Source organism: Lampetra fluviatilis, chromosome 17 (genome assembly GCF_964198595.1).
Source record: "Lampetra fluviatilis chromosome 17, kcLamFluv1.1, whole genome shotgun sequence".
Classification (NCBI taxonomy): Eukaryota; Metazoa; Chordata; class Hyperoartia; order Petromyzontiformes; family Petromyzontidae; genus Lampetra; species Lampetra fluviatilis.
Window position 1 is genome coordinate 12,936,239 of NC_136291.1, and position 16,364 is coordinate 12,952,602.

General features: G+C 50.9%; 1 protein-coding gene across 1 annotated transcript; it reads right to left on the bottom strand.

The window, feature by feature from the left end:
- Positions 1 to 3,649: 3,649 nt before the first annotated feature.
- LOC144936748 (chymotrypsin B-like) lies at positions 3,650 to 6,920 on the bottom strand. The gene is made up of 7 exons (XM_078863871.1): positions 6,863 to 6,920; positions 5,503 to 5,606; positions 5,251 to 5,330; positions 5,050 to 5,131; positions 4,711 to 4,891; positions 4,382 to 4,521; positions 3,650 to 3,896 (listed from the first exon to the last, which is right to left on the bottom strand). The coding sequence occupies exons 1-7, from the start codon at positions 6,912 to 6,914 to the stop codon at positions 3,735 to 3,737; spliced, it is 801 nt and encodes a 266-aa protein (XP_078719997.1). The 5' UTR covers positions 6,915 to 6,920; the 3' UTR covers positions 3,650 to 3,734.
- Positions 6,921 to 16,364: the final 9,444 nt, after the last annotated feature.

The window sequence follows — 16,364 nt, forward strand, 5'->3', positions numbered from 1 at the left end:
CTAGTGGGTTTCTTAGCATTCTTAAGAATAGTAGCTATTTCAGCTCGTGCTACATCCGCATGGATGTGTCCTATGCCTCTGAGGGCTACATCAATCTGAGAAATCATATCCTCTACTGGTATATATTTAGGGGTGACGGCGAAATTTAGTCCTTTGGCCAGTACCGTTTTTAGAGTGTCAGAAATTGGGATGTTACTGTGATTAATCACGGTTTTGTTAACATCCAGCTTTGCGATGTGTGGCTCTGGTTTCTTCTTAGATAGGAGGTTGAATTTAGAAATCAGGTTAGCTTTGCATTTGGCTGACATTGAGTCAGCAGAAGCAGAAGTCATGTTATCAACGTGGTTCCAATCAGAAGGTGACATTTTTTGTGTTAAGCCGTCGTTCTTTTTTTTTTGGCCCCGCCACCCCCCTCCCCCTCCCGATGCGTTGTACTTAGCACTCCGTGCTGTCTTTGAGCCCCGCCCCCCCTCCCTCCCGATACGTTCCATTCATTGGCTACCACATTTTGATGAGCTCCCCCCCCCTCTCCTCCCCCCCTCAACTTGCTTATAAGGGATTACATCTTGAATCATTGCCTCACTTGATGCAGCTAATTTGGCTGTGACGGTCCCACCTGATGATGGAGACTTGTGTTGCCTCCGAAACGTCGTGTTTTTTGTTTTATTTTATTTTATTTTCATTAATTTTGATGTTTTACCTACGTGACTTTACAGAAAAAACCTAAGAATACAATACATCTTGTTTGTTTCTATACTCACTATTAAAACAAACCACTCAAGTTTCTTTTATTAAAGATTCCACTAGGTGGCAACAAATTATATTGTTGGATGAAACGTGCTTACGTGTGATGACGTAGGCACCTATGATGACGTAAGTACGTTAGGGCGAGCCCTCCCGAAAGCCATAGAGAATGCATTGCAGCGCCCCCGTTCGAAAAAAAAACATCTTTGAATGTAAGTCTATGGGACCACTCGGGGCGGTTCTCAGCTGGAGGGAAATCGCCCAAAAAGAGGCGGTACTCCACAGAACGTAGCATGACGCTGATTGGACTATATCCAGAGTTACAGTGACGGCTAGCGTGACTCTGTGGTTGAATGACATTGGTGGTGCGTCGCCCAATCGCCCTAATGAAGAAACCGCCCCTGAGTTGAGGGTGTAGTTTAGTGGTGTAATTATCAAGTCAATTGGTCTGATGAGTATGTATTAACGATGAGGCTGGTGGCAGGTGAGTGGTGGGTGATGTCTACTGAATTCAGGAGTTTAGAGTGTCTAAATGTCAGCAGAGTAGTGTAGTGTCTACCAAGTAGTTAGGTGTCAGTTGTATATGGTGAGGGTCAAGTGGATGACTGGTGAATGGTGTCATGGGAGTATTGGGGGTGTTTCGTGAGCGTTAGATGTCAGGTGAGCATCCCGCACCTCCGATTAGCACGGTTAGCTATGTACGATGTAAATGCGCCCTGATCTTCCATACTAAGTTTTACTCTTTTAAGTCTGTCGCAAGCTGACTCAGACTCAAGGATGGATCCAGAACATATGCAAGTAACCGGTCTTTGGACCAAAGACCCCAAAACAGCACAATGTGTGTGCGTGGGTACAGTAGATCACCATGAGCTGTGAATTGTAGAGTGCATCGTCTGGGGTCCATTGAGGCGAGAATACATTGCTCAGTGAGATAAGACAGAGCGGATTGGTGCAGCATCTTGTAAAATAGTAAGCAACGTTTATTTTTGTTTATAAATTCTATATTTTATAGCCACTCTAAGTCGTCTCATATCGAGGTCGTTATCATATTAAAATTTCCGCGTCCGAACTATCTGGTGAGCCGTAGCATTGAACACTTGCCAGAGTGAACGTAGATGCACAGTGCTAGAACAGCAAAATATGCTGTTGCAATCGTCCATGCGACTGATGATGAATGCATGGAGAAGCATCCTCGCTATTTCTTTAATCAATGCACGATGGATGGTGCGCAATTGTCGAAGCTGATAGAATCATTGACCAGTGAAAATCCTGATGTGAGCAGCGAACATCAGGTGAGTAGTGTCCGGTGGGTGAGAGTGCCCAACAGAGGAGAGATGGAGTCAATAGCAGAGAATAGTTGAGAGAAGACGACTGAGCCGATGGAGAATATAACGCATCTGTAGGACAGGCTGCCCTCTCATTTTAGAACGTAACTATAATTGTTATTTGGGGTTCACCCTTTTTCAATCATACACACATTGGTTTTCTATCACCCCCAATGCCCCCTACTCGCCTCTCATGTGAAAAACTTATGGAAAAATAACTTTCAAGGTTGCCAGGTTAAAAACCCATGTGGAGAGGTTTGGTGGTGAGCACTATTTCACTGTGTGCGTGGGTGTTTGTGGGATGACGGGCAGTCATCATCCCGCTGCTCTGGGCTTTCGCCCTGTTGCCGCACACCCTGCTGGCATCAGAAGGGCTCCCCTTTATGTTGTACCAGCCTCACTGCCGCGACCATAGGTGCTGTGTCCTTGCAGCCCGGCCGGCCTTGCTATATGTTATAGTAACAAAGTGCTGTAATGAATTAGCGTTCGATGGGGTCGCGCTTAGCGAGATCTGCCTGGTAATACATACAGGCAGATCTCGCTAAGCGCGACCCCGTACAACGCTAATACGTCCAAGCACTCTTTGTCCTGGATATTTTTTTACAAAAATGAAGAAATTATAAAAATCCTTACGAGTCAGAACACGCAGGAAATGTGTCAGTTCATATGGACGCCTAAATGGCAAACCATTCACGTTCAAGTGACTTTGTTAGGGGCCAGCTCCGCGCTGGCAATTACATGTCGGGGGCGAGTTATGGGCATGAGTGTCGCAATGCGAAAAATGAATGGAGATGGGGGTGTAAAAAGAGGTGAAATTGAAAAATCAAGAGTGTACACACAAACACAAGAAATGGAGAGTAACTCAGCATCCTTTAGCATAATAACAAGGGTGGAAATCATGTATATTTAGTTAAAGAGGAAGGTGTTGATCATTTCAGACAGAAATGCAACTTCCATGAACTTTATTGTCGAACGTGGTTTTTCCAAATATGGCATTTTCCAAGAACTTTACCCCTGCGTTCGACGATGTCTGCCTGTATGATTGTACTCGGTGTTAAGCTAATCTTGAAGTTGAAATTTTGAAGTTTTGTTCACGTTACGATTAGAGTTTAATTGCAGTGATATGACAGAGTTTATTACATGTAACATACTCCATGGGTTTCCAAACTCTAGTCCAATCATGACGACGTCATCCTCTTTTAAAAAAAACTTCAGATGTGCACGTAAAGCAATGTATAAATGAATGAATAATATACATGAGTATAAATTTAGAATTGCAATTGGGAAGGTCGACTAGCTTGTTGGAATATTAGCTATGTTACTGTTGTAAAAAAAATCTGCGGTTTATATTATATGATATGTTTAGATTACATTTCCTATTTTTTTAACTCGTATTCCTTAAACTGCCTACAAATGGAATACGCGATCTCACCCAAAAAAACCTGTATTATGGAAGATATTGGTCGCGAAAGCCTACGTGTTAAACCAAAACAAGTCAAGGATGAAATAGATCAAACTTTTTGGGAAAAAATATTGGTCAACAATTTTATTAATGATACAACATGTCATCAACAAATTGATTCGTACAATATCCAAGGTCTTCACAATCACGAATCCAATGCGACCAATTGAAAGCAATTACTGAATCGTTGCCCATCGGTGTGTCTAGTTGGCAGCCATGGTCTGGTCCATCCAGCTTCGCAGGGCGGTGACGCGCGCGTACACGGCCGGCATGCTGGTAGAGCACGAGCTGCTGCCCCACGACACGATCCCCACGAGGTTCCACACGCCGTTCTTCTCGCACACCAGGGGGCCGCCAGAGTCGCCCTGGAGAGAAGACACGCAAGGTGCATAACCACAAGCATATTAGAAAGAACTTCGATTTCGAGACAGAATAAAGTAAAATAAAACCATCCTTCCCATATTTGATGACAATTTTGTTGTGTTGAAATACACTTCACTTATATGGTGGTGCAGGTCTGCAATCATTACACTTTTTTTTCATAATGTATGTGCATTGTGCATGGTAATAATGAGCTGTCATCAATTTACATTAGATGATGAAATGTTAAATATATTGCCACTTAAAATTAAGTATTGAGGTATATATCGAAGTTCAATCCTATTAAATTGTCAACAACTACTTTCATCAATGGTTTACTTTCAAACATGTTACATTTTTACAAGATAGTCCCATAAACCCCACCATCCCTCATCCCTCAAATGATAATCGCCTACCTTCTGGTGTAGGCATTAAAACGCTGACTTCAGATACCACTTTAGCTACGTAATGGAAGGCCGTTAACGTTTACCATGCAGGAGCTGGCTCCAGCACCACCAGCGCAGATCATGACACTGGTGATGACGTTCACGGTGCCCCACTTCTGCTGGCAGGTGGGGGTAGGCACAATGGGCAGAGCGGTCTGCTGCAGGATGGGAGGCGTGTTGAAGGCTGTGAACGCACACATAGAAGAATGGCAAAATAACATAATAATGATTAGATCATCTCTTTAATAATATTTCTTAATAACTATTTGGCACGAATTACTGTCAACGTTGTATAGGCCTACTAGCTGTAGGAAGTCTGAATGAATACCCTGCACAAAGTAAATTGTGTTAATTATTGGTCTTTGATGCTCACCAGAAGAGCGGACCTTGCCCCAGCCAGAGGTGACACACATCATATTATCAGCGAAGACATCCGAGGCGGCGGGCAGGCAGATGGGAGAGACACGGTCCACGATCTGAGCGGGCTGAGCCAACTTCAGCAACATGATGTCGTTGTTGATGTTGTAGGAGTCCCACTGCTGGTGAGTGATGGCCTGTGTGTGCAAACAGAACGAGATATTATAATACCTTAAACATTTGTTAAATTCAGGGTCTGATCAACACAATTGCTCTCAGTTGAACTTCATCCATTGCAATGTCTAGGAAGTTGCAGGGAATGTTCATGGGGTCAATTCATGGCTCGCAAGTTTACCTTAGAGACGACAAGAGACTGGATGTTCTCGGCGTTGGAGTTCCTGTCGTGCTCGCCCAGGACGACGCGGTCACGGGACGGGCTGCGGACGCATTTAAGAAAACCGAACATTTACTGATTAATAAAGATATTCTTCCTCGTTTTAAAGTCGTCAACAATGAGCGGTGCTATGCTGGTGCAGTGACTCCTGCATGCGCTTACTTGAACTCGCAGTGGGCAGCAGTCACCACCCACGAGGGGTCGATGAGGGAGCCACCGCAATAGTGCCATGTGGTGGAATCCTGTAGTGGCAAGACGCGACAGAATTGGTGTCGTGTCGCACTCTGGGACACGCGTAGCACACCTCACATACCAAACAGCAGTTCGTACAGGCCGACTTTCACTTGTGTCGTGGACACCGCGATACGGTTCATGTCAATGTGGACTCATGATATACTAACATTGAGCACTCACTTGCAGGGACACCTGCCAGGGCCAGGAGCCCGACACCGCATTCTCGCCGTTGACGATGCGAGAGTAGCCGGTGATGACCGGCTTGATGGCCGGGACACCGCACCCTGTGATGTATAAAGAACACGGTCATTGATCGTAACATTACAGAGGCTCCTTGAATGATTTACCTACAAAGCTAGTGTGATGGAGCTATGTAAATATCGTTGCAGCATTAGACTATGAGAGAAGTCAACAGTTTGGTGGGGAATTAATCCACCAGTGGATAGATCATTGCCCATGATTACATACATACAATATAAAATAATTATAGTTAGACAGCAGTTTGAGCTATGTGTATAAAAACTATAGTGCAGGCGGTCCCCTTGTTATGGAAGACCCGACTTCCGAAATCCGACTTTACGTAAAAAAAATTTAATACTGTATGCATAAATGTTTGCATTAGTTATGTAAGCGCAAATGGTGCAGCGTGGTGAGGTTGCGGATGAATACAGAGGGTGAGGGGTAAAGTTTTGAGTTACGCTGTTATATTGGTACCCTGAGTAGACTACCCGTCACATAGTCTCTTTTCCTTTGTAGCATTACGTAATTGTTTGTTTTCAATGCTTCGTGGTATTCGTAAACAATTAGACACAGTCCAGTGTATGTTCCATTCGTTGAATTATGGGCAGTGTTACGGTAGATATTAGATCAAATGAAAACATCATAGGAAGTGTAGAGCGTATGTACAGCGATACGATACAGGTAGCGATAGAAAATGGATGACAGCGTTATACCGTACAATACTCAGAGAAAACGGTAGGGGAGGCACAACTTTTCCAGATATTGGATTTTATCGTTGATTTGAGGGGGAAATTGTTTAGTTTCCGACGTAACAAATTCGGGTTACGGATGTTTCTCAGGAACCTAACCCTTCTGTAACCCTGGTACTGCTTGTCTACACAATCTTGATAGTTTAAAAGTACAGATCTTTTGAGTTTCATCCCAAGGCAAAATGTATGTACATCTTCCCCAGCTGTCATATCAATTGGGAGATTTATTCATGTATTTCGTTAAAGTATTGTGGTAAATTATGAGTACACCATGTCTTGGTTTATCGACAAAAAATGACCCAGGGTTCAGTGAATCCCTCACTATGGCGTAGATGTTCAAATGGTTCTCTCGCATGATGATTTATGAATAAAAAAATAGCTGGCGTATCTTTAAGAGCCTCTATAATTAGTTTTCTTATAAAGGCCTTATACAGGAATTCAATTTAAGCCTTAACGCGTAGATTTCCTATCCTACCACGCTGCGTGCGACTCCCATTTTACGTTGTGAGTGTTTGAGTTCAACAGGTGTGCAATGGCAGTAGAGTCCTTACCGAAGGCGGCGCCGATGAAGGCGAAGCAGGAGACGAGCCAGAAGAGAGACATTGCTACTGTGGTAGACGGTGCTGGCCTCCTGCTGTTGGGAAGCCCCTTTTATACAGAAAATCTGTCGCGTGGCAGCGAGTTTAAACCTTTATTGTTAAACTTTATTTAGAATTCTAGCGGTTGGCCTTGCCCTTGGATAAGCATTGGAGTACTGGTGCCACATGCCACTAATCTATATCTTCCCATGAACAATCAATATTGCGAAGGTCGGCTGAAAAACACACATAGCGATATGGAGCAACACATTTATTTCACACAGTTTGGTTTAAACATGCCATTTTGTAAATGGGTGTTCAACCAATATTAAATTGTGTTGAAGTTAAAGACAGTTGTTTTGTAAAGACCAGCGTTTGAATAAATAACAACAGGTAAAAAGGGATTTTCCAAACTTCATTACATATTTTGTTAGAGTGAGGGTTAACCTTAACCAAATTTTGAGGATTATCAGAGTTAAAACTTGGTCAGCATTAATTCAAATGAATTGTACAATTTGAATTACATATGTGAAATATGGATAATTTAGGTGAGTAATGCGAAGTGCATGATGCACGGGAGATGTGGCCTTATGCCACGTGTGGAAGCCCGACCTCGCCTGAAAAAAGCGTGCGAGGTGCAATCTTTTGCAGTGTTGGAGAGAAGACGACCCGGGCTGCGGAGTCTGCTGAGGCCCGAGCAGCCGATAAGTGATGGATGGGAATGTTAGTGATGTTATTTATACTTAGGAGGGAATGTTTTGAAATATTTTTGGATTCAAAGAGAAAAACACGGATACAAGAGCAAGTTTAAAACAATATTGTACTAAAGCAAGTGTGCACAAACGAGCCATGCATCGGGCCATAACCCTTCAATACATTTTCAAAGGTTATCAAATATTTCAGGGCAGATATTTGCTTTACATTTGATAATTTAGGCTACAGATAAAGTGGTTAACCAGTTACTCGATTTCAAATTGCAAAATGTGTGATTCGGTGATATCCGTGCCATGGCCGCGGAGCAACTCCGCAAGCGCCCCGACTCCCACCCTGAGCACATGCACACACGCAGCACACACATGTAATATCCCAGCCGGGGATCGCCTGGCACAACGGGTTTTCATCCGAAGAGCCCATAAGTGGGAAGGCCCACAGTTTCCCGGTGCCAGGAGATTGGCCGACCATCCCAGGACAAATCACATTGCGGCGCCCCTAAATTGGCTTAAAATTGTATGGGCGCACAAAGGTTCACCGAGCCAGCCACAATGAGTCATGCACGACATCGGGGAGGGGCTGGGGTTAAATATTAGGCGCCCAGAGCAACCGATGAGGTCAGGGGATCCCAGCGCCACAGACCAAGTACACACTAGCCGGGTGTGTATTCGCCAGCTGGACGCCCTTCCAGATTAATGAGTACGGGTGCAGAGACAATGGGTTGAAAAATAACGTAACGTAATGCTCCATGTAAGGCAAGAGAAACGGTTCAAAACACAGATAGGCTCATGATTGGCTGCGCCGGATGATGTAGCTCTGGATTTCAAAAGTCAAGGGGATAAAAAGGGGCGCGAAAAATGGTTCAAGAGATCTCATCTTCAACAGTCTGGTCGCTAAGACCCCCCCCCCCCCCTGCCGTCCTGCCTCCTCGAGCCGCTTGCAGCATCTGTGTGATGCCAGCGAATGCTGCTACAAGGCAGTGATAGGCAAGGTTTTTTCGTCATCCTCCCTCCAACTCTCACAGCGTCCATGCGACGCCGTGAGTAAAGCTGCGAGGTACATGATAGAGCGTGTAAAAGTTTGGGAACTTGGATCGCAGTAGGCTAGGCTCTGCTCACAGAATATTCCCTCCGGGCAGTGCAGGGTTTGTGCCGTGAATAAACGTTAGCACAGAGAGAGTGAGAGCAGAGCTGCAGCACAAGCACTCATTAATAATCGCTTACAGGTGTAGGGGTGTTAGAGAGAGAGCCCGTTATGCATGGCAGCTTATGGAAAACAAACACAGTGGGCGAGGCTACGTGAGTGCACGGGGAGGTGCTCTCTACGACGTCCGCGCCAGGCACCCCGGGGGGGCCCCACCCCTCAGCGGGGGGTTGGGTATAAAAGGGGATGTATCGGAGGGCTCGGGGTTCTTGTTAAGCTAACCAGTGAAGACTGAAGACGTCTTAGCTAGAGCCCTGGACTCCCCTGGTTCGCCGTCCTTATCAGGGCCGAACAGGACCGAGCCAGCGGCGTGGTCCTGAGATCCAGAGCCGGTGCTCTTGTCAGCGCTGGTCTGGGACTCAGGGTACCGGGCCCGACTTACCAGTGTCGGGCCAGATAGCCTCCGCTAGCCCGTTAGAGGAGGACTAGGAGGCAGGCTAGGAAGTAGCTAGCGCGTGTATCCCCAGCTAGCCGGGTGAGGGGGCCGACACCCCCTCTAGTGTTGTATGCCAGAACCGTGCTGTGTGAATAAAACCCGTGTGCCTCCAACTCCGGCGTCCAAGAGTCGTGAACTCTATTACATCTGGTGTCAGAAGTAAAGATCTACGAACATGGACACGCGCCGGACAGCTCGAGTCAGGGTACCGGAGGGGGAGGACACCGTTGCAGCCGGGGAGCCCGGGACGGCTGAAGAAAACACGGAGCAGTCGGGGTCGAATGCGTCCACACCGCAGCAACAGGAGAATGGAGAGCCGTCGACAGAGGGGCTGAGGCAGGCGCACGCTAAGCTGGCGGAGCTGTTGTACGCCGCTGCCGCCATGCTGGACCAGATCACACAGCTGGGGGCTGCTGGACCGCCACGGGGCGAAGGCAGCCGGCGACCACAGCGCCTTCCCGCCATTTCGACGGAGCACCACTTTGAAAATCCCGCCATTGCCGCAGCTGCTGTTGAGGGCGTGGCCGGGTTGAGCATCGAGTCCAACGGTGGGCATACAGTACCTGCCGCGTCATCACCAACGGACGGCACGTCAACACGGGTGCGACCGGCGATGCCATCGGTTGTTCGAGCCGCGGCACAGCCGGGTGGGGGAGACGGAGCCGCGGCACAGCCGGGTGGGGGAGACGGAGCCGCGGCACAGCCGGGTGGGGGAGACGGAGCCGTGGCACAGCCGGGTGGGGGAGACGGAGTCGCGGCACAGCCGGGTGGGGGAGACGGAGCCGCGTCACAGCCGGGTGGGGGAGATGGAGTCGCGGCACAGCCGGGTGGGGGAGACGGGGGAGTGCGACCTTCCGCGGCAGTCGCTGCGTTACATCAGCGGCTACCTCCACTCAAAGAATTTGTGGGCGGGGAAGGCGACTGAGGCGGCTTCCAGCGGCGCTTCCTCGCTCACCAGGAAATGGCGCAGTGGACGGACGCCGAGGCTCTCCGCGCGCTGCCGGCACTCCTCGACAGCGACGCCCTTGCCACTCTAACATCGGCACCGAAGGAGAGGCGCTCCACGCTGCAGACGGCGATGCAGCTGCTGGCTGCGGTCTACGGTCCGCCGTCGGACTGTCGCCAACTCTTTTACAATCGCCAGCGGGGGGCAAAGGAGTCACCCCTGGCGTACCGCACAAGCCTCCTGGCACTGGCGAAGGCGGCCTTTCCACGGATGGACATCGAAGGTGTCGACGCCATGGTCACGGAAAAGATACTCCTGCTGGCGGACGACTTGGATATCGTCATCGTCGCACAAGACGACGCGGAGATGTGCTCCCTCCAAGTGGCACGACTCCTCCACGCAAACCTGCTCGCACAACGACGGAAGGCCAGCAAGGCGGCGAGCGGGCGTGCCGTGGCTGCAGCCACCCTCCCGGCGGAAAAGATTTGCGCCATCGACCATCAACGGCAGCAGGGAGCGGGAGTACGGGCGGACCGGGGCGGTTCGGGCCATCTCGACCATCCATCGTCTTCGCCAGCGCTCCCGCGCTGTTACAACTGCGGCATCCGGGGCCATGTCGCCTCGGGGTGCCGCTCTCCTCGGCAGCAGGGGAAGACACCTCGACGGGACGCCGGCCCTCTTCCCAAGCTCCGTCATCATAACCCGGCGAGTCGCGGCACCCCTCATGTTTGGCCCACGCACACGCCCGTCACACACTCAAACACTGCAGCGAATGGGGGGTCGATATCGCGCACCATCGCACCAACACGCACCACTCTGGGTACTCATATCGAACCCAGCCAGTGGTCCGTGTTGGCCCATCGTGTTGTAGCTGCATCATCGGGGTCGTCTGCCATTGTGGGGCACATCGACGGGGTTGAGGTGCGCATCCTGGTCAATACGGGAGCATCGGCAACCATTATTTCGGAATTGATTTACAATATTCTCCCTGTCCAGAGCCGTCCTTTGATGCCCGTTACCGTGCCATTCTATGCTGCTAATGGGGGCTCACTTGGCATCATTGGACAAATTCGAGCCAAAATTTGTATCGGGGATATGAAATTGTCTGGGCCGATTTTTGTTTCCTCCTCGCTGGCGGTTCCATGCCTGCTGGGGACGGACTTCCTGGCCAAAATGCCGATTAGGATATTAATCGACCAGGGATGCATTGAGCTCCCATCGGGCCGACGCATGGCGTTTCTGCCATCCCCCGTTACGAATCGGACGGCGTTCGCGACGGTGCCGGCGTTCGTAGATAGAATGGTGCGCGTTCGTCCGGGGGCACAAATGTTGATTCCTTTGAAACTTTGGTGGCCCTTCGCTAAGGGCATTGGGGCCCAGGGGGTTCTGCTGGGGCCGTCTAGGGCCGGGGTTAGTGGACCTCATTTACTTCCGGCCCAGACCATAGTAAGAGGGGACGGAGACCCCTTCATCGCGGTCCTCAATGTGGGCTCGCAGACGGTGGTGGTCCCACAGGGGACCGTGCTTGCTCACGCAACGCCGGTGCCCTGTGAGAAACCCATCGCGAATCACGTGAGCGCTGTCCCTGCGCCGCGACCACATTCGGACAGCGATGAAGGGTGGCTCGAGGCGCTTTGTGCGGGATCGACGGACCTGTCAAATTCAGAGCGTCAACAGCTTAAACCACTACTGCGGGAATTTTCCGACGTTTTCAGTCGGGACAAATACGATTTGGGCTGCACTCATCTGCTGCGTCACCATATTGATACGGGTGACAGCGCGCCAATACACCAGAATCCTTTTCGGTTAAGTCCCGCCGAAAAGGACCATGTCAAATCGGCTGTTGATGACATGTTAGCCGCCGACATCATTTCTCCTTCCACCAGCCCTTGGGGAGCGCCGATCGTCCTAGTTAAGAAACAGGACGGCTCGTTGCGGTTTTGCATTGATTTTCGGCGCCTTAACAAAATTTTGGTGGCCGACGCATACCCGCTCCCACGGATGGACGAATCGCTTGACGCCTTGGCGGGAGCGCGATTCTTCTCCACATTGGATTTACTTTCGGGATTCTGGCAGCTTCCTCTGGACGATGATTCAAAGCCTAAAACTGCTTTCCGTACACCGCACGGCCTGTTCCAATTCAACCAGTTGCCGATGGGACTCCACTCAGCGCCGGCAACTTTCCAGCGTTTGATGGAATTAGTTTTGGCTGGATTGCAATGGGACTCGTGCTTGATTTATTTGGATGACATTATCGTCTTTAGTAAAACATTTGACGAACATCTCCAGAGGTTGCGGGCGGTTTTCCAAAAGATGTGGGCTGCTAATTTGAAATTCAAACCCCAAAAATGTCATCTGTTACGCGAATCGGTGCGTTATTTGGGACACATCGTGGGACGCTCAGGTATTGCTACCGATCCCGCCAAAACGCAGTGCGTCAGCTCCTGGCCGACTCCCACCTCGGTGGGAGAGGTCAGGAGTTTCATTGGCTTCGCGTCCTATTACCGACGGTTTGTCGCGGATTTTGTGACGATTGCGAAACCCCTACATGCTTTAACGTCAAAAGGGGTTCAGTTCCACTGGGGACAGGAGGAGGAGGCTGCTTTCCGCTCCCTTCGGGACGCTCTGGTGAAAGCTCCTCCCTTGGTTTACCCCGATTTTTCTAAGCCCTTTTTGCTTGACACCGATGCGAGCAACACGGGTATTGGGGGCGTGCTTTCCCAGGTGGTTGACGGCGTGGAACGGGTGGTCGCGTACGGTAGTCGGTTGTTGTCTCCTGCGGAGCAAACATATTGTGTCACCCGTCGGGAACTGTTGGCAATTGTCTATTTCATCCAACAGTATCGCCCATATCTGTAGGTCGGCATTTTCACCGTCCGCACAGATCATGCGGCACTACAGTACGCCCTGCGAGTTCAACAACCATCGGGACAATTGTCTCGATGGTTGGAGATTCTCCAGGACTTTGATTTTGAAACCACCTACCGTAAGGGCGTTCGCCACACCAATGCGGACGCTCTGTCGCGCATGCCAACACCTCCGAATGTGCATGCCTCCTGGGGTCTGGACGTTGCAGACCTCCGGGGGACATATCGGTTCTGGTCTTGGCGGCCGCCGACGACGACGAAACATTGATTACTAATTTGATCGCACAACAGGGAAAAGATTCCCTGTTGTGGTTGCCCGTCACTGAATGGGGGCGCCTCCAGATGGAGGATACCTCCCTCCTCGGGTGGCGTCGTCGCGTCGGGGGTGCTGCGCGGGGGAGGGGTGATGCCGACGCATGGGAGATGGTGCAAGGTCTGCTGATGCATTGGGACGGGAAATCCCATCGACACCGGCTGGTGGTCCCTTCTGGGATGCGGGGCAAGGTGGTGTGGGCCGCTCACGAGCGCCTCCTACACCTGGGGACCCAAAAGACCCTCGCCTTGCTCCAACTTGATTTTTTTTGGCCAGGCATGACGAGGGATGTCGGGGATTTATTGGGGTCATGCCCTTGGTGTGCGCAACGAAAACCGCCGGCACGGGAGTCTAACCCACCCTTGCAATCAATCAAAGTGTCCAGAATAAATGAGCTTGTCGCGCTGGATATTTTGGGCCCATTCCCCGCCACCCCCATGGGCAATAGATATTTGTTGACTGGTGTGGAGTATTTTACGCGCTGGCCTATGGCCTGGCCCCTTGCCAATCAGTCAGCAGCAGCCATCGTGGAGGCCTTTGTTCAGGGATATGTCCTGGACAAAGGTGCTCCGGAGCGGCTGCTGACCGACCAGGGCAGAAATTTTTCCGGCAAACTACTCCAACAAGTCTGTGAGCTCCTGGGCACGAAGAAAATTCGTACCTCCCCGTATCACCCGCAAACTGACGGGATGGTCGAGCGTCTGCATCGCACCATCACGTCAATGTTGTCACAGCAGGTTTCGGACTCACAGACCGATTGGGACCTGCAAATTCAAGGGGTCTTGGCGGCATACTGAATGGCCCCCCATGCAGCTACGGGATTTTCCCCCTTCTACCTCATGTACGGCCGCGAACCTGACCCGCCTGTTCGTGCCCAGCTGCAGATCCCCGCGCCGCAGAGTAAAACTAAATTGGCTGACCATGTAAAATTTAATCTGGCCAAATTAACTGAGGCACGGGATGCTGCCATGCAAAACTCTGACCGCCGTCAGAAAGCGAATGAGCGGCTCAGACTGGGTCGGGCGCACATGCTGCAGTGGAAGCCGGGGGACAAGGCATGGCTGCACTGTCCCCAGGTGCCACTTGCTACCTCCTCTAAGCTGGTGCGGCCGTGGCGGGGCCCTGTGGAGGTGGTCGAGGTTTTGCGACCGCAGTGCGTGCGCATCAAATGGGGGAAGCGGCGGTGGTTCGTGCACCCCTCTAGATTAAAACCCTTCGTTGCGGTACACATCCCCACTTCACACACGCGTGGCCAAACATGTGGGGGGTCGACCGACTCACTGGGTCTGTCTCCGTCGCTCTCACCTAACGCCTTGCCGGCTGTGCCACCTCCAGGTGCATCAGGAGTGACGGGCTGACGCCCGATCACCCCTCCTGGGGATGCCAAGGGTCACGCGGCATCGGATGAGGACTCACTCTGAGACGGACAGTTGCCACCTGACCGTCCGCCACCCGGGGTTACCCCGTGTGAGGGGCCCGCTGCAAGGACACGCGCTAAAATGCGCAGACTGTTGTGAGGCCGGAAGATGTGTACATAGGTTGTGTTCATTGTGTGTTGTGTGGGTGATGTGTTCCCGGCTCATTGGATGTACATATGTTGGGTTCGCCATGTGTTGTGTGTGTGGTGGGTTCCCTGCAAATTGTATATAGGCTGTTTTTACGGAATTCGTATTTATTCGGGGGGGGTGCGTTGGGTTGTTTTCTCTTCTCGCTGTTGCGTTCTTGTTGTGTTCTTGTTGTTGTTCTTGTTATTGTTGGAAAATAGTAAGGCACACGCGCTGTCAGGGGGTAAATGCGCTTTTATTGTCATTTTTTTTGTATGTTGGCAGCCGGGACGTCCTGCCTCCTCGAGCCGCTTGCAGCATCTGTGTGATGCCAGCGAATGCTGCTACAAGGCAGTGATAGGCAAGGTTTTTTCGTCATCCTCCCTCCGACTCTCACAGCGTCCATGCGACGCCGTGAGTACAGCTGCGAGGTACATGATAGAGCGTGTGAGAGTTTGGGAACTTGGATCGCAGTAGGCTAGGCTCTGCTCACAGAATATTCCCTCCGGGCAGTGCAGGGTTTGTGCCGTGAATAAACGTTAGCACAGAGAGAGTGAGAGTAGAGCCGCAGCACAAGCACTCATTAATAATCGCTTACAGGTGTAGGGGTGTTAGAGAGAGAGCCCGTTATGCATGGCAGCTTATGGCAAACAAACACAGTGGGCGGGGCTACGTGAGTGCACGGGGAGGTGCTCTCTACGACGTCCGCGCCAGGCACCCCGGGGGGGCCCCACCCCTCAGCGGGGGGTTGGGTATAAAAGGGGATGTATCGGAGGGCTCGGGGTTCTTGTTAAGCTAACCAGTGAAGACTAAAGACGTCTTAGCTAGAGCCCTGGACTCCCCTGGTTCGCCGTCCTTATCAGGGCCGAACAGGACCGAGCCAGCGGCGTGGTCCCGAGATCCAGAGCCGGTGCTCTTGTCAGCGCTGGTCTGGGACTCAGGGTACCGGGCCCGACTTACCAGTGTCGGGCCAGATAGCCTCCCCTAGCCCGTTAGAGGAGGACTAGGAGGCAGGCTAGGAAGTAGCTAGCGCGTGTATCCCCAGCTAGCCGGGTGAGGGGGCCGACACCCCCTCTAGTGTTGTATGCCAGAACCGTGCTGTGTGAATAAAACCCGTGTGCCTCCAACTCCGGCGTCCAAGAGTCGTTAACTCTATTACACAGGTGTGGGCGTGGTCGGACTGCTGCGGCCCGCGTTAGCGTGAGTGGTGGTATGCACAGAAGAGTAATCACGGAGCCACAGTGTGTGCGCGTGTTAGAATATAAATGCCAGCCGGAGCACGCGCGTTCATGCAGCCGCTTCGCGTTAGTCTTAGTGCGGACGCTGGTAGGAATATAACCACCCGCTGGCGCGCGTGTGTTAGCACTGCTGCTTGAGCATCAGCTGTAGTGCGGGCGTGTGTTAGAATATAATCGCTAGCAGGAGCGCGTGTGTGTTCGCGCAGTCGCTTGAGTG